Raw genomic sequence first — 24,395 nt, 5'->3', positions numbered from 1 at the left:
GCTAGGCTTGGCAATTGGCGGCGCACTAACACGATGCATTTCGCTTCCACTTGGTAAAACTAGTGACACTACAATGGAATACGGGCACGGGGTTTTAAATATCTTTGTTGGCGGGACGGGGATTCCATATTCAGCTACGTGCCTTTGTGTTTACGTCTTATTGTGGTGTTCGCAATGATGTCTTGCATGCTTTGCATACATTTCAGTATCCAAGGACACTGACAGGAGTGATTATATTAGAGGCAGGCTGTACTAGTCAGCATTTCAGGCTGTGCATCTGCAGCCATGTTCATGCCTCTGTGCAGTGCTTGGACACGTCCCCTGCACTCATACACATTTCTTATGCACGTGGCCGTTACAGCAGTGCACCTTCATTAATATGCATGTGGTGCTGCTGCTCCATCTCTACACCACACGGTCAGTGCAAGGCTAATGCCGTCCTTGCGCCGAGCTTCATGAATCCCGGGGCTTATTTTAAAGTCTACTTGGGCTCTTTCACCTTTGAAAATAGTGGATCAAATTGTTAGAATTGACAATAGCTACTCTTGTTATTTCAAAAAGAAAGGCTTGCAATCCCCTTATTAAATCATTGAAAAAGGCTGGTATTTAATCTCAACTACTCTTCCTTGCCAGAATAAGACTTTGTCTACTGGAAGGAATAAAAACATTTGAAACACTTGAAGATGCCAACAACTTTATACAACAAAGAAACTTAATAAATTCAACAGGACTTATGGACATAAGTAGTACATTAAAAAGACAAGCAACAACAAAAATTAATGGTCTGTGAAAGAAAACAAAAAACCCAGAGACAAATAAATAATTCATAAACATATTTAATGTACTACAATGCAGTTGGTTCTACATAATTTTGAAATCACACAAACAAGGTAATGTGTTTTGTTTTACTTGTTCCCTTTTCCTTCTTCCCTCCATTTCAAAACATAAGAAAAGCATTAATAGTTAAAATATATGTGACACTATAAGATTTACTAATGACATTAGATCAGAAATTATATATTTTTTTAAATGTCAAGTGAATTTTTAATCTCTAGGGAAGAATATGCAAAGGTGTCACAGTCATATACTGGTACTTTGTTGAATTGACTTTTACAATTATCTTTAACTGCTTTACTGCTCTGGGGGTCATGCTGGGGCTAATAATGTGTGTTTAAAATGATAACAGTTACAGGTAAAATAAGTTTGCTATACACTCACACTTAACTAAAAATGCCTTAGGTTAAGATTTAGGATGTTATTGTATGTCTAATTTGCTCATTAATTGAACAGAAATTGTTAATTTCTTGTTTATTTGTATGTTTGCCAGTCAAAAATAAGCATTTAGAGTGAAAATTAATGTTTTGCATTTCTCTAAGCTTTTTAATACATCCACAAGAATTTCTAGTCTCAAAGCTTTACTCTACAAGCAAAAAATCCCGCTGACTTACTTTAGTTGCTGTTTAGAAGGTTTCTGGAGCATGTTTGAGCTCCTAAAGGGCTGTAAAGGCTCTATTTTCATGCAGAGACATCTGAGATGGCATACAGGAAGTAATAAACTGCCTTTGGCCTTTTTACTTCAAGTTGAAACCGATGGACCAATTGGATTACAAAACAGACATTGCCTTGCTTCCTTTTGAATTATTTTTAACGCTTTTACCTGAAAATGTAATGTAGGTAATGAATATATTATTTAATAAGCTTAATATATAAATTAAATTAGTTATATTAAATTTTAACAGCTTGCTGGCCATTTTTAAATAAATAATGTAGAATAAAACAGAGACGCAGACAGCTGTAAAATCCGGGATAGGCCTTTACTGAGTGAAAAACATAAGCGCTTTCACAATCTAGCTTCTTCAGGTGTGCAAAACACAAGCGCTTTCACATAAAAATGACCATGACCTGAAAGATTGACAAGTCAAACGGCTGTGATGTAACAGTTAACTAGTTCTGAAATGTTCTGCAATGCTGAGATGTTGGTAACCTTTTAATAACTAAATGACATTGCTAATATCCTGTTTCTGGTAAGAAACAGAAAACCTACAACAGAAAAGTATTATACAGACAAAGTTAAATACTTATTAAATATTAGTTAACATGTTTTGCATTTTAAAAAGCAAATTTCTATTCAGATGGTGTTTATAAATGTTTTTATCTTCTTCTTTTGGCTTTTCCTGGTTAGGGGGCACCACAGCAGTACTCCAGTCCACTAATGATTGGCAGTAGATTTTTACAGTGCCGAGGTGCCAGCCCAATGCCCAACCTTCAATGAAGGCACGCCCATTCACGCATGTCTTTCAAACGCCACTCAACTGCAGGAAGGACATGCAGACTCCACACAGAAGGCGCTCCAGCCAAGAATCGAATGGGAGATCCTCTTGCTATGAAGCGACAACGCTACTGCTGCACCACCGCGGCATCAGATGTTTTTATATGTATAACAAATATGCAGTATCATAAACTGGGGGAATATGACAGTAAAAAGCAGGAAGAATTGTAGTGAATACTGATCATTGATGATTGCTTATACTTTGTTTACTTGTTATCATCTGCCTGCTTTTTAAAATGTTGTGTCTTTTGAAATATAGAAATGTGAACTGTATCATTATATATCCAAAAGGCTGACATGGTAGAGTTAGAAGGTTCTATAATTTAATTTAATGATATATTACTTATAAAAAGTATAATCTGAAGTATTAATAGTGATTCCCCCTCACATTTATGTTCCATTGTTCAATGTTCTGCTTTTTCTTCAATTTATATTTTAGTCTGCAGTAGTAGAAAGCTGCTACTAGATGTCATGGTTTGACATGGTTGTGGCTTGTATGGTATACATATTAAGCCAGGAATGCTGTATTCCATGCAGAAGGTTTTTAATATTTATATAGTTAAGATTTCTTATTTAGTTGTTTATAATTTGTCCATAACAAATGCTATTTTTAACTGCTATAAAAATATAGGGAATCAATACACATATCTTAATACTGCAAAACTTTAAATTATATCATCATATAATGATCTCTCTTTAAATGTAAATTGGCTAAATAATCCTATGACAAGTGCTAGTGTGAACAAATATCTTTCTTTTTTCTTCAAAAACACATCTATTATCACACGGTTTGAACAGATTTTTGTTAATAGACTATGTAATATTGGTTAGTTCACAGTGTAAAGAAAAAAAAAAGAGGAGTTTCAACTCTATGGAAGAAAAAAATATGATTACCAGAGATCATAGAATTGTTTTACAGATAAAAATGGTAGGTTATCTTTAGTAGTAATTAACATTGGGAAAAAGCCTTACACCCTCATTAACTCATACTAGTTACCAGGAATAGGCACAAAATCAGTAGAACAGCATCTTGACGCCATGACTTTATATTCTTGGGGAGAGATAATTTTGGCAGGAGATTTTAATTGTATTTCATCTTCAACAGACACCACGAATACTATACCTTTTAAAATATCTCCTGCAGCTAAACATTTAAATAACTGTAAATTCAAGGAATTTAAAACACGTGTATAATATAAAATCTTCGTCTTCCCTGAAATTTTCCAGTTACTGGTATAGGTTTGGCACACAAACTAACATTGATAAAGTGTTAGTAAGTAGCTCATTGTTATCTAAAACGGAATATGTCATGATTGTGTCCTGCCCTTAGATCACAATGCCGTCACCTTTAAATTAATGTTTCATACTGATTTTTTAATCTCTTAGCAGAGAATCCTCACCTAGATTATGAAAATAAAGGGGTTTCAAGACTGGTTTCTAACCTGAATAAAACAATTTATTGAAGTAAACAATAATGGAGAGGTATCACATGATTCTGTGGGATACCTTAAAGGTGATACTTATCTAAAAGAAAAGAGTGGACTAAGAGGCTAGTAGATATACAGAATGAACTAGATAAGTTGAAAGGTAACTTCACACCTAATCATAAAATATTGTTAGATAATATAACTAAACGGAATAATAAATATCAGGACATCTTACCCCACAAAATTTCCATTCATTTAGAAAGAAATCACATTATATTCCTATTCAGTCCACCCTGAAAGTCTACATAAAATTGCAATCAGATCAAAATATCTAAATGAAAAAAGGAAATCACATGTAAAGAAGATAAGAAAGGAATAAAAGTGGCAGATATGAAGAACATACTAGAATGCTTCAAAAAACATTATGAGCATATAAATAACTGAGCTGCAATAAGTGATGAGTGTCCTAAATAACTTCTTAAAGAAGAACATTCAAAGGAAATGATGGTATGACAATACTGCTAGAATTAATAAAGCCTTTACCATGAAAGTAATAAAAGATCAAATAATCTAAACGTCAATAAGGCACCAGGGTTGGATGGATGAATCCCTGAATTACATAAAACTATACCAGATAATGCCAGATAATATATTAAAAATCATGTTAAATACATTTCAAGAAGTTAAAAATACATCAAATGTCCCACCTTCATGGAAATATACATTAGTCTCGCCAATTTTAAAACTAGATAAGGAACCCACTTCCTGTTCATCTTATAGGCCTATTTCTTTATTAAATATAGATTAAATTAGCAAATAGGCTGAACACGATCCTTTCTGACTTAATAGATAAGATGTTCAATAAAAATAAACAATGAAGAATTTACATTAAGTAATAAAAGGCTTTGTTTGAAATCCAGGAAAAAAAAACACAACTTCTCTCTATTGGAAAATCTATACTTGGCAGCTCCTGCATAGGGTTTTTTTTAACTACCAATAAATTTGCCAATGTATATAAAAAAGAAGACATGAAATGTTGGAGATGTAATCAATTTGATACTGACTGTTTGCATATGATTGCAAACTGTAGAATGGTATCTGTTTTTTGGAATGATTTTAGATACTTCTGTAAAGCTATGTGGAATGACAATTGTACAATTTCTGACTCTCTCATATTGTTTAATGTGCCTGCTGCCCTGCTCTATAAATTATACCCAGAAATCAAATGCATATATTATGGCCAATACTAGCAATAATAAGGAGAGTGGCTACGAAAAATTTGAAATCAGAACACACTCTCACATTTATCAACAAATGTGTTTATTTAGCCAAACTTGTTTGTGATAGAGAAATTTCTACTATAAAACTGAGAACAAAAAATCTGACACATAAGCAAATTGCTTGGGAGAAACTGAAATCTTTATTAGAGAAATACTGAATGATTTCCTTTACATGCATTGTTATGGGCATTGTGTATAGTTTATTACATTTGTTTGTACATAGTTTGTTTGATCTTTGACTTTTTAAAAAATAAAAATGTATCTGAGTAAAACAAATGCAGCTAAGCTCCTGTTGCAGAGAAGAGAACATTAACCATGTTTACACTAAACAAGATGTCATCTTTATTAGCACTGACAGATGGTGTTATCACTTTATATGAAAACAGAAACACTTTAAAGTGTTGTTCAGCACTCTCTACTGTCTTTGCATTCCTGCTTCAGAATTCAGTTGATATCAGAATGAAACCTTCATGCATTTGAAGCAGCATGCTATGGACCTTTAAGCAAGTATTCACATTAGAATCTGATGAGAGAATGTAGGCCACATGAAGAGTCCAGCATTTATTTGAAAACTTGTACTGCACTTCTTTGTGTTGAATATTTTTGCTGCAGTACAGATTGTATGTTCACATAGAAGTGTAAAGTTTAGGGGCTTCTACTATGAGTGAGCGAGCAGCAGTTCCCTGATCCTCAGCTCCATGAAAGTTGATCTGCCAAAAAAATATATTTTTAGTGTTTTTTTGCAGGGGGGGGGGAGTCACATGCCCTCCAATTAATATAATCAACTCCACTGTTATACTACAAGGAGGAGGGATGCAAACACCCAGAAATGGCACATAGTGCCTGCATGATTCCCCGACAATGGTTTTCCATGGAAATATCAGCACTGTTAGGGAATCAAATCTCTGTGAGATAAGGCTCAATAATTTTCATTCTTTGAGCAATAATGTGACCAGTTCAGGCATTAAGAATTTTTAAGCAGCACCCATTTAGCATTCTGCTTACTGGCAATAAAGTAGTAATTGATACTGTCTACATAACATTAATTAAAAAAATATTTTAAAGTAAGATGAACATATTATATATCTTCGGAGTTGTGATTATTTGTGGTACTTAATGGCAGTTGTACTCATGAAAAAGAAATGTCTGCAAAGAAGAAAGTATGCTAAAGTGCTTTACAGCATTTTGCAACATTTATAGGATTTCATATGTGTGTAATTTAGAAAAAAAGAGTTTCAATTTTATATTTACTTTTCATTTCAGTAGAGTTTCCAACAAATCCGTGCTGCGTAGTATTCAGAACTAAACACAGCAGAAGCCAATGAGAAAATGCTGAATATATGAGGATGCTAGTGCCTAGTTGTTATATGAGTACCCACAATGCACTGATTCTTGGGTTGAATTTCATTCTAGTATAAACTGTATAAAGAAGAAGTATAAAGTGAAGATACTAACACTAATTAAACAGCACCCTTCTGGTGGTTCTGTTTTCATACTTCACTGTGTACTGTTTCCAGAATACCAATAAAACATACCATAAAATATGATGCCTTAGGTAGGATGAGTTTTATTTCTGCATTAACATGCCTCCTGGAATATTTTCAGTATCTAAAGTGATTTCTGTACTTTGCATCATCATTTCTAAAGGGTCATAATGAATTTGTTATAACAAAAAATAAATGTTTAGAACATGAAATTATAGATATCCCTTACGATAGTTAAAATTTCCTGTTTATACACTATAACTTACTGAAAAAAAGTATGCAATTAAGGAGTTCATTTGTTGAAAAATAATCAGTCATATAATATTTTTCTCCATTTAATTCATAATATTTACATGACCTGTTTTGTAAGTGACTGACTTCACTTTTATATATTTTTACTTTGAAGGTGTCCACATTGTTAAGCATGTTTAGCTGGATAGTAAAGGTGGTTCCTCAGCCACCAAACCCTCAACAAACCACGAGTGTGGAAGAAAAGGGAGAACAACAGCCAGAATCTATACCACAAGCAGCAGTTCCTACACCTCGGATACCTGAACCAGTAAGAAGTATTTCCCATGAAAGGACTGTTTGTCTTCTGATGTTTTGCTGTCCATGTGTTATTTGACATGTATAGTTTAGTACCACCAGACTGACAAAAAACATAAAATCATGTGCTACATATCTCTTTATCAAGTAAGAACTCATTGAAGGCAAAACTCATTTTATCAATGAGTTTTAATTGTCTGTTTACTGACAAAATAAAAACTCCTGACCTGGGTATTATGGGAACTGTGCCTCCCACAGCCCCCTAACAAAGATAAGCCAACTCTAAGTTGTACAGCTTTGGGGAAAGGGGAGAAAACAGAATCTGGGGAACTCATTGATTTGAGTAATTTTGTCTGTGATGAGTTTTGTGATAATAAGCATGCATGCATGCAATGATGTATATTACATGATCAAAACCTTAGGTTATCGAACACCTAAAGGTCGATCACGAAATATCGAACCCTTAATATCGAAAACAGACATTTCCACACAGGGAAACAATGCTGTTGGCCAAATAAAAAAAAAGTTATAAACAGAAATAAAGTGTGTGTGTGGGGGGGGGCTTCACCCCCCACACCCACCCTAAATATACCAACTCTGAGATCGCTCTACAGTGGAGAAAGAACAAAATCCATGTAACGGCCAAACAACTCTTTTCCCTGTGTGGAAACATCTGTTTGCAATTTTCAGACTTCAACATTTTGTGATCGACCTTTAGGTGTTTGATAACATAAGGTTTCAATCATGTAATAGGGAACCTGCATGCACCCAAAACAATTCTTTGAAAATTAGTTCTTTTGATTTGATATCATAAATAATGATAATAATCTATCCAGAAATCTGTCATTATCCATCCTAGTTGAGACATAATCTGGCATCACAGTTGTAGTGTAAATGTAGACATTCATTTTCTACCATTTTCTGATTTCTTGTTAAGAGAAGAAAGACTGCTGTAATCCAAGCAGCAGTGTTTCAACATTAAGTATCTCAACGTGAATGAGAAATGGGTGTAACCTTTACAGAACATCTCACTTGTCAAAGATATTCATACAAATCTGGACCTCATAGGGTTTCATGATCTGCTAGTGTTTTCACAAGTAATAATGTTGGTAATATTATCCAATATAACAAAAGAACATTTTAACTAGTTGGTATCTGAATGTAATCAGTTAATGAGTTGTCAAGTGAAAGATAATTTGAATAAGAATGTTGTTTTACCCTGAACAAGTAAAGCAGCCATTTCCCATAGTCATTCAATTAAAATCATTTTCTCACATTTAATCAACTTAATCACAGCCCTGAATTCCATGAACTCAGTTACAGGATCAAGTTACCTTGATGCAAAAGTATTATAAGTCTCTCAAGTGCTGTAGGCTTCAAAGAGGCAAGGCAACCAATGCAATAGTGTCACAGGCATGAAACAAACAGCAAGACTGGCGATGTTGATATGGGGTATATATCTAAAGGAAGGAACAAACACAGAGGAAAAGACTGAGGAAATTATCAGAATTATGCAGAAACTACACAGGATAGAAACTTGCATGATATCTCAGTGAGTGCAAGTGATCTGCCTGGGAAGGGGATCTGAGCTTTGCAGGTCGAACCTGAGAAAATGAGATGGAGTCCTAGGATGATACCGCATAGATATATTCTAATATATGCTTCCTGTCTATGACATGGAGAAGATGGCTTTCATCATCTAGTCTAATAAATGGTTAAAAATAGTGTACAGATCAATGTTTTAGTTTTAGGATAGTTTTAATTTAACATCATAACATGGTAAGTTTAGTCCTAATCAATGCTACGCAACAATGGTAAATGTGATTGTGTGTGTTAATGTGCGTTTGTATGTATGTATGTATGCATGTAATTTGTTGTTGCTAATCTTTTAGCATATTTTGGGGACCTGGAAAGAAATTGCAGTACCCAGAGAAAACCTAGTTATACAGTATCAGACCCCATGCAATCACTAGAGATCTGGACTGAACTGCAGACCTTGAAGCTGTGATGCAGAAATGTAAACCACAAACCTGACTTATTGCCCTAAAAGATTTTTCTTCCAGAGGTGTAGGCCTACTATAATGTGATGGGATGGATCTGTCAAGAAAGGGAACCATGTTCTTGTATAGCACGTTGAATTATTTTTTTGGTAAAAAGACAAGTAGATATTAGCCCCCAATCATCAGCGTAATTACCAGTATGTAATGCAGTTGTAAGAACAAGATCAGGAGAATATCACTGGCAACTGGGAAAAAAGGGAAAAGAAGAGAAAGGTAATGCATATGTAAAATTAAACAAGACTTTGGCAGTGCTTGATACTGCCTTGTGGTAAAATGAACTGCAAAAAAACATTTTTTGAGGCAGATGGTATGAACAAATGAGATAAAATATGAGGCAGATGGCAAGAACAGTTTCAGACTGCAGTCTTTCACTGTAATCAGAATGTTATCCTAAGCAGAGTTTATTTATAATGCAATCGTTTATTGCTAGCAGATAATATGTTTTGACTTGATGATCCATTTCTTCACATTCCTGCCGATGGGTAGTATAAACTTTAATTTAGGAAATCCTTATATGTAGCCCATCTAATTACTAAAGGGTTTGTATCTAGAAATAAAGAGGTTATAGTGCCCCTCTACTTGTCACTCATCAGACCCATCATAGAGTACAATGCCCCATTTGGGATGTACCTCACAAGACACTTCCAACAGCTGGAAAGACCACAAAAGTACCTTACCAAGAGGATTACTTGCCTCAAACATATGTCCTATGCAGCCCGACTGGAAAAACTCCGGCTGTACTCAGTGGCATATCACTTATTCAGAGGTGATCTCTGCCTGACTTACAAAGCCATGTCCAACTCAGAATTGATGGACATGCTCCACGTAAAGAAATCCAAGTCACTGCGAGCCACTCGCTCTAAAGAGCTAAACCTCACCACAGCAATAAATAGAACATGCTGGAGGGATAGATTCCTGTCACAGAGACTCCCCATGCTTTGGAACAAAATTTCTAACTACATTAGGCAGAGCCCCTCACTAACACTCTTCAAGAGAAACCTTGACGAGTAAATGGGTAACAGAAAATACACCCTGGGATCACTTCATTGGCTCTTCTTTACAGAGGCTCAGTTAATTAATCAATGGGGCGGTGAAAACTGACACACTCTGGCTAGGTTTATAAATGCCCTCAGGCAGATAGCCTGGTACCTACCTATGAACCTATAAACCTATGGTTAGTAAAGCTAGATGTTTAACACTGTTATATTCCACATGGAATATTTGTTGCTACTTTAGTAGTATGTTATTTATAGAAACGTTGTAGCCTTCTAAAAACAGATTGTTACAGTTTGTGAAGACGCACAGTCTTGTTTTTTTTTATTTTTCCACTGTGGAAGCAATTTCTTTTTCTTTGAGTTCAAGGTTACAATATTATGAGCTGACCTGACTTATACAACATATTACTGTAATTCATATACATTATCACATGTGTATATAGACACTCTAGACAGAAAACACATGAGCATTGGCACCAAGGAACATATGTAGTAAATAACCTAACAAGTGCACAGAGAAAATGTTAAAATAGAAAACATAATAACTAACACAAGAGAAATAAACCAGTCTAACTAAGATTAATTTTAAATTATTCTTGATTGATATTTATTAAGAAACATAACATTTTCTAGCTGCAACAAGACCTAAAGGACAAAAAAAAAAAATCAGAAAAAAAAACATTGAAACAAGAGGTTTATACACCATGTCCAATTGTAGCACTGGCACAGTTTTATGGGGTTGATCTTTAGTTAAGGAGTCTGTCAGTCAAACTGAAATCTAAGCCAATGCACAGAAGGTTAATTACAGATTATAGGGAAGAAAAACAGTTACTATATAAAATCAACTGGGGTGAGGTGTTCAGTGAAAAAACTGCAGATGGAATGTGGAAAGTTTTGAAAGAGAAATTGTTTGAGTGCAAAAAGTTAAAACAATGTTTAACATCAGGCTCTAGGCACTCAACATCAGGGTATATTTCCATAAGAACAAGGTACCTGATTAAAGTGAGAGACAAAAAAAATAAGAAATGGAAGAGAGGGTGATCTACAACTTTGAAAACTGAAATAAACAAGCTGGACAAACAGATTAAGCATAGTATTAGACAAGATCAAGAAAAATTTGAAGAAAATTTATATAAAGATGTTGAGCATAATAGGAAACCTTTTTATAGATACGTAAGATGTGGAAGGAGTAAAGATACACAAATTGATAAACTGTGTGCAGATTCTAAAATGTATTCTCAGACAACAGATTATAGATATATTTACAAAATCTTATGCAAAACAGTTTGGCTCCACAAAAAGGGTGGTAAGTTGTCCTAGTGACATCCAGGTAACCCCAGATACTGGAATCAAATTAGATTATATTGGAAAAGAACTGTGCAAACTGGATCCAAACAAAGCACAGGGAGGAGATGGAATAAGTAACAATGACCTGAGAACACTTCAGCAAGAACTTACACTACCATTATATTTATTATTCACTAGGTCACATAAGTATGGGGAGATTCCTCAAGATTAGAGACATGCCCTTATTAAACCTGTCTTTAAGGGAAATGGGAGTAGGACAAACCCAGAATCATACAGACCATTAAGTCTACTTTCATGTTGTGGAAAAAGAATGGAGAAGGTATACTGGATAAGTTATTGTCAGAACTGGATAGGTTGGGACTTAAAACCATATATCAGTATACATATGTTGAAAATAGATCTATCACCACCTGTAACATGATGTTCTATAACAATATAATAACAGCTATGAATGAAAAATCGTGCTGTGATATGATTTATATAGATTTAACTTCAGCATTTGATAGGGTCATACACAAAACACTGATCAGTAAATTAGTACAACTAGGTATTGATGTACTGTTGATAAGATGGATAGCTACATGGCTTACAAATAGGACATGACAAGTATCACACATCAACTGGACAGATGAAATCCTTGGTTACAGTCAAGGTGTCCCACAGGGCTCTGTCCTAGGTCCTTACTTGTTTAGATTATATCTTTCAGACCTTACTTTTTCATCTGAGGTGTTCTACAGTCTATATGCTGATGACCTGAAATTGGATAAACTGATTACAAGTCTTACAGATAAGGCATGTCTGCTAAATAATTTGACTAAATTGACCATTTGGGCACAGGAGAATAATATGTTGATAAATACATCAAAAACTAAGTATATGAGATTTGGGAGACAGAAACTGAAAGGTGAATATTTAATACAGCACAGTGATTGAAACTGTAGACTCATTTAAGGACCTGGGTATATGGGTCGATTCAACTATGAGTTTTTCTAATCAAATCAACCAACTGGCTAATGCTAGTTATAGAACTATAGGTTGTATAAAAAGATTTATAAAGTCTAGGAAATCAAACATAATGAAGTCATTGTTTGTTAGTGACATTAGACCCAAACTTGAGTATGGAATAACAATATGGAAACCCTATAGGAAAACAAGCATGAATAAACTGGAAAGAGTACAGCGGATATATACCAAGGGCATCCATGGATATCAAAATCTAAGTTATTATGAAAGAGTAAAATATATGAACTTGTACAGTGTCTATTACAGATATTTAAGAGGAGATCTTGTTCAGGTATATAAGACATTTAGGGACAACTACCTGGGAATGTGTGGGGTTATCAAAAAGTACTAGAGAATCATCAGATAACCTATATAGAAGATTATATAAGAATGAGAAGTGTACTAATTAGTTCTCTGACAGAGTAGCTGATGCCTGGAACAGACTACCAAATTACATTAAAGCAAGTACTTGTTTAGATATTTTTAAGAACAGCCTGGACATTTATTATGGGAGCAAGTATTTTGGTATATTGGCAAGCTAGAAGGGCATTAATGCCAATGCTTGAAACATTTCTATGTATGTATGTATGTATGTAATAGCAAGGCAGAAACTTTATGTATCCTGAGTCTGCATACTACTTGGAATAGGCTTTATTAGCTACATGTCAGAAAATAACAAGGCAGATACTTTATGTATCTTGAGTCTGCATACTACTTGGAATAGGCTTTATTAGCTACATGGGGTCCACTGATAGGCTTTATTAGCTATATGGGGTTCATTGCTTCACAAGAACTTGAGGGAGCATCAGTAAATGAATATCCTTCTGCCTGTCTCACAAATGCTAACACAGCACAGGTTGGACTACTATTTCTAAACCGAAAAGAATGGCTACCTGGTTTATCAGCTAATTTAACAAAAGTCACCTCTTAATCAAGTCTTGTCTTATAGCTTGGGCAAGCTGACATAAAACTGAACTTGTATCCAAAGCTGAAGGCTTCCAAAGATCCATCTCAAAAGAAACTGTTGCGTTATTTTTTTTTTCAAAAATTTCTATTGCTGTCTAGGATGCCAGTTTTGTTACAAGTGCATTGCAGTCACAACAACAACTGTAACATATTTCAAACCACCCTTGTGAAACATATGTTCTTGTGGATAAGTGGTTGCAAGAAAATTTGAAATCCAAGTTTGTTGCAAAGGAATAGAGGTTTGTCAAAATAGCTGAATGACAAATAGGCAATATTAAGGGTATAGAAAAAAGACTGAGATGACAAAGTATTAGATTCATTGAAGATCTGAGTAATACTGGATTTTTAACTGTTTGTTGAAGTAGTAAAATATAAGTTCCAAATGTCTTCAAACTTATCCAGTAGAAATGAAATAATTCACATAAGGAGAAAAATAACAGAAAATATACTCTAAAGGCATATGCTAGATGTTTTTTGACTAAGGAAGAGACACTTGAGAGTGATAAAAGTTTTCCATTTTGAAGGGATGCCCATAAAATTGGTAGACAATGTTTTGGAATGTTCATATCAATGAAGCAAATCTTTGTTTAATCAGCTTGATGAGTTTTTGATGATTGAAATTATGGGATGGATTGACATTCCTCCAATAAGGGTGATGGTGGTGTAGAAAGTTTGGAGTGCAAGGCTAATCTCCATTGAAGACTTTGACTTAAACCTACGATTGGCAATCCTTGAGATTCCTGAAGAAGATCCCCATTTAAATAATTTATCTCATAATCCATAGCTTAGACTACAAAGCATGTCAGCAATAGCCTGGCTGATTAAAGGTAAACTGCTCACCTTACAGAGTCTCTTTAAGGTAGAAAGTCTAAAGAGGTGTCCTAAAACTTGTCATCAATGATGTTAAGGTTGTAGGGTACGCAAGGTTGTATCTTTTCTCACCACTGCAATTAATATATTTAATGTATATGGTGAGCAATAGCTCATACTTATTCATAATTTATTGAATTTTTTAAATACCAGTTTATGGCCAGCTGCTGGGTAACAAGATGATATAAGAATAATCGAATTCAGTATTTATCTTGACAATATAATATCCATTCTATATGTTGTATAACCTTTTCCTCCCATTTTTACAACCAAAGACTAAGCTTGTATACTTCATTCAAGCTATATTCCTGGTGTGAGGAACATGTATGGATGAGAGACACAATTTTACTGTTTTCAAACCTGATGCCACCGTTACTCGGATCTATATTATTTCTTCAACAGCTTAGGTTGTCAAATGCACAATGATCGACACCTAAGCGTCAAAGTTTCAAAATCGTGAATGGCCATATAAGCAAACTCTTTCCCCAGGAAAGAATTTGCCTGGCTATTATTGGGGATTTGTCCATTCCCCAATGTAGAGTGATCTCGGAGTTTGTATATTTAGTTAGGGGGTGTGGGGGGAGCACACCCCCCCCATATTGGGGGGTGTAGGGGGCAAAGCCCCCCACTATATTTATGTTGAAACATTAATTTTATTTCTGGACAGCCTAGTATAGGCTGTTGCATTGGGGATTGTACAAACACTGGAGTATAGAAGTAGCTTAGAAGCTTTGAAAACATAAATGACAAAATATTATAGAGAATGGTGAATTGTACATCACATGGGATCATTCCTTACCAACAGTTCAAAAAATAGTTTAGAGAAAACCCGAGATAGTAGCCTATGAAAAAAGACAAAATTGATCACTGAAATTGATACACCTAGTAATTACAGTGTCTTACATACAGAGAGACATAATACCATAAAATATCTGGATTTACAGTCAGAAATTAGAGCAATGTGGAAGAAAGATACCCAGACAGTAGTAGGAACACTGGATGTAATAAAATAAAATCTACAGTCATATTTAGATATGCTACGAATACATGGAACTCTGTATGAACTGCAGAAGGAATCATTTATGGGCACATTTCAGGTGCTACAAAGATCACAGTTTGTAAACATTACATAATGGAACAATACTAATTTCATGAACTTTAGTTATACCCTGACATAGTAATGGCATCCATTCCCATCCCATTATGGTATTACAAACTCAAAAGACTTGGAGAAATTCAACTGAGACTACTATTTGAATTGTTAAATTTCCACATTTTGATTTATCACTAAAATACATCAGCAAAGTAATTAATGCACTCCCATTAAATAAAGATAAAGGTCCAGACTATTACCCCTATGAATTCTATAAACAATTTTAGGTGGTACTTTCGCCTTATCTAGTCCAGTTATACAATTTTGTGTTTAATCCAACTTCATTTGAAACATTTTTCCTTAGCTAATCAAATAATGCTCAAAAGTAGGGAGAGACTCTAAATTAGTAATAGGTTTTAGGTATGTTAACATAATAAACTTGGATTTTATGTTTTAATTTAAGATAATTAATAAGGTTTACTATCAAAATTTCAGATGGCAGTAACTCGAACTGGGATGGTCAAAAGTCTGTTTTCCAGTTCATGTAATGTTGAACTGAATATGTTCAACTCCACAACAGATAATGCTAGTGTGCATTCACTGTTGTGAGGTCGATATTGTAGATCAAATAAAAATTTTAGGGTAGGACTTTTCCAGATATGAATCTTATATAGCAGATCTCAAAGAAATACATATATGAAGTTGTGTTAAAGACAAAGAGATGCTGGTTTAATACAAAAATGTCCTTTGCTGGAAAGATTATTATTTTTTTTTAAATTGGTAATATTTTCTCTCTAGTCCTTTTACATTAAGAGTATTGTATTACTTCAATTATATGTTTAGTTCAACAAATATATGACAGCTTGGAAAAATTCATTGGGGCATAACTTTAAATCCTATGGGACACCTATTAGGTTTATCCACAGACAGAGGATACAGGACTGACGATCTCATGATTTCTTTAAAGGTGCAATTTTTTAACAAAGTTTTAATTTGGCAGAATTTTTACAAGTTGTTCACTGGTTTATGGCAATAACACCCCTCATCCATGCTAGATTGTAGGGTCTATATTACTTTATTGAAAAGCCATATCGAACAGCTTTTCATCAAACCGGAAAAGTCAAAAGCTGAAAACAGCAAAAACACGAACGAGTGAATTCCTTCCCTGGGAAATAAATCTCTAGCCCTATTACCAACTACACACCAATCTAAACATAAAAAAGTGGGGGGCTTTGCCCAACACCCCCCCCCAAATAAATATACCAACTCCAAAATTGCACTACAGTGGGGAAAAGGGAAAACTCACAAGGATGGCCAAGTGGTTTCTTTCCCAGTTTAAGAATTCACTCATTCGAGTTTTTGCTATTTTCAGCTTTTGGCTTTTTCAGTTAGATGAAAAGTCATTCAATATTACTGCTTTTTGATAAGGTAATAGGAACCTTAGATTGTATGCAGGTGAAACTTTTTAAGTATTTATGTATATTGGCAGTTTAAAAGGGTAGAAATTAGTTTCTGTTATCTTACCTAAGATCTCCTTTCCGTGGTTAGATATATTAATAAAAGCTTAAGTTCCATATAGTATCACTACAAAGAAACATCTGGTCAACTTTATGAAGGTATTCTCATGAACTTATTTATACTAGAATTTCTCCCAATTGATCTTATATATTTATACTAGCAATTCTCCCAATTAGTTTTATATATTTATATTAGCAATTCTCCTAATTGGTCTTATATATTTATACCAATACTTAAAAATATAAGAAATATGTTTTCTTCATGCTCCTTCTGAAAAAAAAAACCTTATTTATTTAAAGAAAATATAAAAAATTATATAGTCATACCAGAAGAGCATAACAAAGAAATTCTAGTTTCATTAACATTCATGAATTTCCTAAACTAGCAAAACTATGGAAATCCTACAAAATGTATTTTAATTATTTTAGACAAAAAAGTAATCCAGCAAAAAATAGATTATCAAGTGTATTGGACCCCAGTAAAACTGCAGTAGGCCAATAAATCTGAGAAATATTGGCATGGGTACGATACAGTAGGTGTTTGGTAACACATGGGTAACATGTCTAAAAATGCATTCTTGGTGGGAAAAAAATTCTTTGGCAATTAGTCTTTTGCATAAAAGGCCTTCTGTAGAAGTCTGTTATGAAATATAGATAATATATGGGTTTGGTGAAGCCAAAACATACTGTCAAATTAGTAGCCTTAGGAAGCATGGCCACATGGAGGATCATCATAGAGCATTGGAACCAACTTATTCAACAAGATTATAAATTTCTCATTGATAAATGCTTGAAATTTGTTTTTAGTATTATATGAAATTTGAGAATATAGTAGATGTTGCTAAAAGTGTAAGAAGATTATAATAGTTGATAACATTATTTTCCTAGTTTTTGCATACACCATAATTGGATGTATGTATACATTAAACATAATGGTGAAAACGTCTTCCAGATGATGATGAGAGGTGGGATGGGATGTTTTCAGATCATCACATTTTCTAATTGAAATTTGTCTATTACAATGGTGTACTTTATAAAATTTGGAAAAAATAAATAAATAAACAGTAACACAGTTCAGCAAATGGCTTGAATAAACTGTTAACAGTTCTAAAGTAAAAAAAAAATCAGTATGAAAGCCCTGACATATGTTCTGTTGGAAGCATGACCTACTATTGAAACAACAATTATTTAGTCCTACAATGATCAACACCTAATTGTCAAAAACCCAAATATCAATCCACAAAGGACTGAAAAACATTTTTGAAGGGGTGCAAGCCCCCTGTGCTCCCCATGTTTGTGACTGCTCCATGCACACTCACTGCTAATTGTATATACCAATATTGAGATCACACTAAAGCATATATTCCCTGATCCCCAATATACTGCAGTCTTATACTGGCACAGCAGGTATATTTTGATCAGTTGGCAGATGTGGACAAATTTCCATTTCAACAGAAAGCAGTGTACCCATTTTATTATAGTGGATTTTATTGCTCTTTGAAGGGAAAACGTTAGCTAAAACAAAAGCCCCATTCGATACATTAAGGAAAAAGTTACAAGCGTTCAAGAGCACCAGTGAATAACAGTAATTTAATGAACAAACTTGGATTCATGAAAAAAGTCAAGGAAGATTTTTCATTCTAACCTAGATGGGTAAAACACAGATAAGATATGATACCAATTCGTTTCTAAAAGCAATAAATCATTGTACATGTCACTGCCATGGTTCCTGCTATCTAAAACAGTAATTCCTAAGAACTTAAAATGATAGTCACCACTACAATTAACAATGTATTTGTACAATACAATATCTGCTTCTAAAACTTCCTGTTGGTAGTAACTTTTAAATGTGGCAACTGTTTAGGTTGCCACCTTCTAGTAAAGGGAGCAAATCGCTTTAGACATCAGTGACTGACACACTTTTATTTATTTTTTATTCTTTTTTGTACATGCAATACTGCTTTAGATATTTATCTGGCATGATATTGATTTGGTTCTTATTGTAACTGAGAGATCCCCTGAGCAACAGAATAATGGAACATAATTGTGGTGTCAAAAGGAGCAATCCTAAGAAAGATTTATATAAGCACATGTTTGTGATACTGAAACTAAGTTACATTTGTGAAAAGTACATTGAGAAGTTCATATCAGAGTTTCTTTACTACTGAAAAGTGAGTCTTGTCAGTTTATTGAGGTATTTTTTAACTAAACTTCTAAGAAAGGAAAGAGATATTATTGGAGAAAGTTTTGGTGGGCAATAGGGGAATATGTTGATTATTTACAAGCAAATGCAAAATAAAGAAAACAAAGGACAACCTTCCCATCATGTGTAATAAAAGAATCAGATTGCAGGCAATGATGTGGAAATCCAAACATTTTTTAATGAGTTCTGTAAGATACTTTACAGTAAGTGTACTTTGAATACCCTGACATTTGGGCTTATTCTAGACTTTATGAAATCTCTGCCCAACTTCATGGGGAGTTTGATTGTTTAATAATATGTGACAGAGTTGTTATAGCTTTAAAGAAAATGATGTAAAAAGTGAAGTTGCACAAGATGATTTTCTACACGGGGGAGTTTACATTTTCAGTCTTTAATGGGGGGATTTAGCAAGGGGTTTATATCACATAATCAAAATGTGATATCATCAAATGCCATAATAGTGAACTGGTAACCTCGAACACTGAAAGCTGAGAACAGCGATTTTTTTCCCCTGTAAAAAAATCACTGTTTCAGCACACAACACAAAACACAAAAACACTGAAAACTATTGCTAATGTGGGGGGAAATCGTTGTTCCAGCACACAGCACAACATACAAAAACACTAAAAACTATTGCTAATGTGGGGGACTTCGCCCCCACACCCCCAATATGGGGAGCTGTGCCCCCCACACCCCCCTACTTAAATATATCAACTCTGAGATTGCACCACAGTGGAGGAAATAGTGAAGCTGTGGAAACGGCCCACCGAATTCTTTCTCTGGGAAAGAATTCAATGTTCTGCGGCTTCACTATTGTCAGTCTTCGAGGTTTTGGGTTTGATATTATAACATTCGATGTCTTACGACTTCGATGTTATGATATAAACCCTTTAGCAAGATATTATACTGCAGCAACTCTGTTCACATTATTGATTTTTTTTAGACATTACTGTGAGCAAAGCTATGTTAGGAAACATGTCCACTAAAATGTATAGGAAACCATGCAGGAAAAATAACATCTTACATCGTTCGAGTATGCATACATCCCAGATTACTAGGAACGTGGTTAAAAATCAGGTTCTTAGGTGCATGAGATTGCAAACTAATGCTGACTCTTTAGAGCAAGCTTTAACAGTGCTAAAGGCAGAGCTATTGAAGAGGGGCTATAAGGGCAGTGAGATAGACAAGGAAATTAAAGAAGTGAATACATTGGCTGGTGTTAAAGTAAAACCTTACTTCTCTGGCAGCTCCTCAAGTATAGTGAGGGACACAGAGCCTAACAGCACCAAGTGTGTAAACAGGGTCCGTTTGACCTGTTCAGCAGAGGTTAATAAAGTGTGTGAAGTCATAAAGAAAAATTGGTCCATCCTGTTGACTGATCCCTCTATCAGTGAACATATAGAATCAGTTCCTAAATTTTGCTTTAAAAATACCAAAAACTTAAAACAGCGACTCTGTTATAAACACACTAAATCATACAGGCACTCTCACCTCCAAGCATAAGGGCACTCATGCATGCCGGTCTTGCAAGACATGCAGTTATATATGGTCTACACACTTGATTATGCATCCATTAAGTATGGAACCTATGCATCTGTCCTTTTATGCAGACTGTTGTACGAAAAATTTGGTCTATATGGCTAAATGTAATGTATGCGATTCATATTATATAGGGAAGACAAATCTTATGTTTAAGGACAGGATTCTGCAGCATCATAGTGATATACAAAATAATAAATTAACAAATCCATTAGCGAAACATGTATCTGAAGCTGGTAGGAGTCACAGCTTTAAGTTCTTGATACTACAGAAATGAAATTAAAGTTTAAGGGAAGGGGATTTGAGTAATGAGACTGAACTTGCTGAGTTAAAATGGATTGACAACTTTAAAGCATATGTGCCACCTGGTTTGAATAGTGCTGTTGCTTTAAAGCCTCTCCTAAAGGAGAGAGGCTTAGTTCACTGATAAGTATTAACACCCAACAATTTTAATTGGTTTTAATTAACTGGAAGTTTTTTTGTATTTAAAGGCCTGTTTTTTTGTACTCTTTGTTAAGGTCTGAAGAAGCGAGCAACTATGAAAGTTTTTACCTGTTTTTATTTGTTTTTATCTGTGTTTTGGAATTAAAGTGCTCTTACTCTCAGCATTGGGCATCTTTTTGTTTACAAGATATTATACTGGTTCATTGTCCAAGTCAATGAGAATTGGTAGGGTGGTGTTCACTCTCATAGATGGATATGACCCTTGGAAGGGTGGTGGTCACTCTCACAGATGGATATGACCCTTGGAACCAGTCATTTGCAGACCAATTATACTTCTAAACATAATAGAGAATCTTAGCAAAATTTTAGCAAGTAGGCTTGACAAATTGCCTTTTTGTAGTTATGGCCAGTAAAAAGTGTATGTGTGAAAGGTACACATTTGATAATTAATAGGCCTTAATGTATTTTCTTTAGATAAAATATAAAGTAGAGTAGGCCAGTAAGGGGGTATCCTTTTTTATTTGCAGTAAGTGTTTGATTCAGTGAATTGAGCTTTACTCTGGAAAGTGATTCACAGGAAAAGGTTTAGGAGCAATGCTTTACAACATAGATTAAACTTCTATATGACAAGAATCATATTCTCAAGAACAGTCAAGAAAATATTTCATTAACTAGGTCCCCATGCAAAACAATTGTAAGGCAGCACACTTTTTTTGATAGGACCTTGCTCTGTGGAACAACCTTCCACCTCAAATAAAAAGGCCAAGATTCTCTGCAAGGTTTGTCATCCCTTACTGAATCCACAATAAAATATAATGTAAAGGCTACAGGGATAATGGCTAACATCAAGATGCTGAGACTGCTTTCTAACCCCACACAAATTGGTTAGATGGGATGAGTGCTCTACCTCCAGATAACACATCGTGTAAAGTATGACTTATACTTTAATAGATGTGTAATCAGCATTTCACCTAATGTCTATATATTTATAATGCATATAGTTTGCATTCATGGGTAAGTCAAGCAAAACACTTCTTATCCTGCTCAGTGATATGTCAGTGTGTGCTTTCTATTTTCTTAGTCTCATGCCAATGTTATTACCTCAGCTAAATTAACCATTTGGTTAATAGATGCTATGTCTTCAATTTTACTTTAATAATATTATCATACTCAACCTGTGCAACTGTATTTGTTCAAGATGTATAATTTGTAAACAAGTATAAATGTAATTGTAAGCATGTCTATAATTGTTGATGATCATTTATAATGTCTGTACTCTTGCCTTATGGGCCTAGGTCATGACTAAAGAGTCTCTTCAGACCCACTCACTGACCTGGTTAATTGCAAATAACAAAAATATTCCATTCCAGAGCTAGAGGTTATAGTTAATGGAGGCATTTCTGTGGCTCCACAACTACAAAGAAAAAGTAAAGAGAGAAAGAGAGAGAAAATTGGCCTAAATTCACCAGACTCTTTATTTTAGTTATTAAAGAACTAGTTATAAAACTTTGAACTATTTTTAGATGCACTGCACTGATGTGCCACATTGGGGATAATCATGATTTTGTTTATATGTGGGTCAATGTACACTGAAGAAAGAAAACTTTGATGAAACCCCATCTTCTAGGAAAAGTTTAGGGTTACAATAAAGGAGCTGCAAGACTAATAGATCAGTAGACAGAATACCCTGAGTGGGGGAAAAGTGTTAAGATTGACAGTCTTTCTGTTAGAGATTTATTTGTTAAGGAATGTATGGATTAAACCAACAGCAGTATAATGTGGGGAGATAAAGAAGGTGTGCAGTAGATTTATATGGTGAGGAACATGAAGTAGGATAGGGAAGGGAAAAATGAGGGCACAAAAAGTAGCTGGAGGGTAGACTATGCCTGAGTTTAGAAGGTATGTGGTGGCTGTAACAGAGAGCTAAGATTAAATCATGAGGAGATTGAAGATGTAAGGTAGAAGAAGTGGGAGTACAATTCTAGGAGAAGGGAAACAAATATATTTTCAGGGAGACAGAGAAGACAAAGTGGGAATGGTAACAAATGTGATGAGTGAATAACATATGAAACTGTTTACAAAGGTATTGAAGGGCTGGGAAGAAAAGGGGCTGAGATGTATAGAGCAGATGCAAAATTAGGGGAACAGAGGGCAACTTTGGACAGATAAAATGGAGTTAATGTGTTGAGCACAATGATCAGGTGGGTTGATGTGAAAAGAAAAGGGGAGAGACTAAGGAGAAACAAGGGAGAGGCAAGGAGAAAGGAATATGACTGGCAACACATAAAAAGGAAAGATAGTCCAGTTATACAGAGATCCAGGGGAAGTGGTGTTAATTGGATATTGTTTTTGCAGAGAAAGAGTTGGATAAAGAAAAGCAGTGTTTGAAAGAATGACAGGAAGTTGCTCAAAACATACAAGATAGCAATGAGTTCTAGGTATCAGGGCCAGTGAGAGACTAAAGCATGAGTTTAATTTATATGTGGAAACCATCTCCAAAGAGATTAGGAGAGCCAATAAGAAAACTCAGAGTGCAAGAGCAGTGAGGAAAAATAAGTAGACATTATTCAAATAAACTGAGGATGGGAAGTAGTACAAAAATGGCAGGAAAGGAAAGAGAGATGAAGTAAGTAATATAATAATAAAATTGAGGAGAGATGCGCTGCTATGCTTATTTGGAGTGGGTGAAGAGGAAGAAAAGAACGAAGGAATATGTTATTAAATTCCTGGATGGATAAAAAGAGGAAAATAGATTAAGAATATGCTTGATTGTAGAATTTATAAAACGTCTTCTTCAGTAAAAATGATTTAGAGAAAAAAACAGAAAAAAAAGTTTACTTTATATGCTTTCACTTCATTCTTGTTTTAAACACCTCTTACTTTCATATACTGTATCTTGAAATGATGAGGAAAATCCTAAATTATTGTGAGTATGTGGCTGTATAGTGAATAAGCTACATAACACATAATACCTACACAGTTATTCTGTGACAGAATACATGACCATTAATAAGTCCCCAACAAAAAACACATTACAACTAAATTAATATGCAGTTACAGTACAAATTCTCCATCAAGATTATGGTTCTTGTATTTACTCTTATTAAAACTTTAAATGGGATACTAGGCTTTAAGGCTTTTTAAGCTAAACCAAATAATAAATGCAATAACACAATTAAATAATATTTCTATGATCACTATAAACACCTTTTATGAAGTACTTTGGAAAAGTAAGAAAATTGCAAATGTTCATTGCAGTGTTTGCAATGATGGCAGAATGTAGGCCTCTGCATAACTTTACCTTCTTATTAGATCATACTTTCATACACCTG

General features: G+C 34.5%; 1 protein-coding gene across 1 annotated transcript in view; it reads left to right on the top strand.

The window, feature by feature from the left end:
* Window positions 1-6,932: 6,932 nt before the first annotated feature.
* The window catches only part of LOC122808596 (cyclic nucleotide-gated cation channel beta-1-like), a 93,927-nt gene continuing 76,464 nt past the window's right edge, over window positions 6,933-24,395 (top strand). The window contains exon 1 of the mRNA XM_044079553.1: window positions 6,933-7,079. Coding sequence (XP_043935488.1) covers window positions 6,945-7,079 — 135 coding nt within the window. The 5' untranslated portion in view covers window positions 6,933-6,944. The remainder of the gene's footprint in view (window positions 7,080-24,395) is intronic.

The sequence above is a fragment of the Protopterus annectens genome, chromosome 8.part0 (assembly GCF_019279795.1).
Source record: "Protopterus annectens isolate FY-2018-M chromosome 8.part0, PAN1.0, whole genome shotgun sequence".
Taxonomy (NCBI): Eukaryota; Metazoa; Chordata; order Ceratodontiformes; family Protopteridae; genus Protopterus; species Protopterus annectens.
This window is presented reverse-complemented; position numbering and strand designations above follow the sequence as displayed.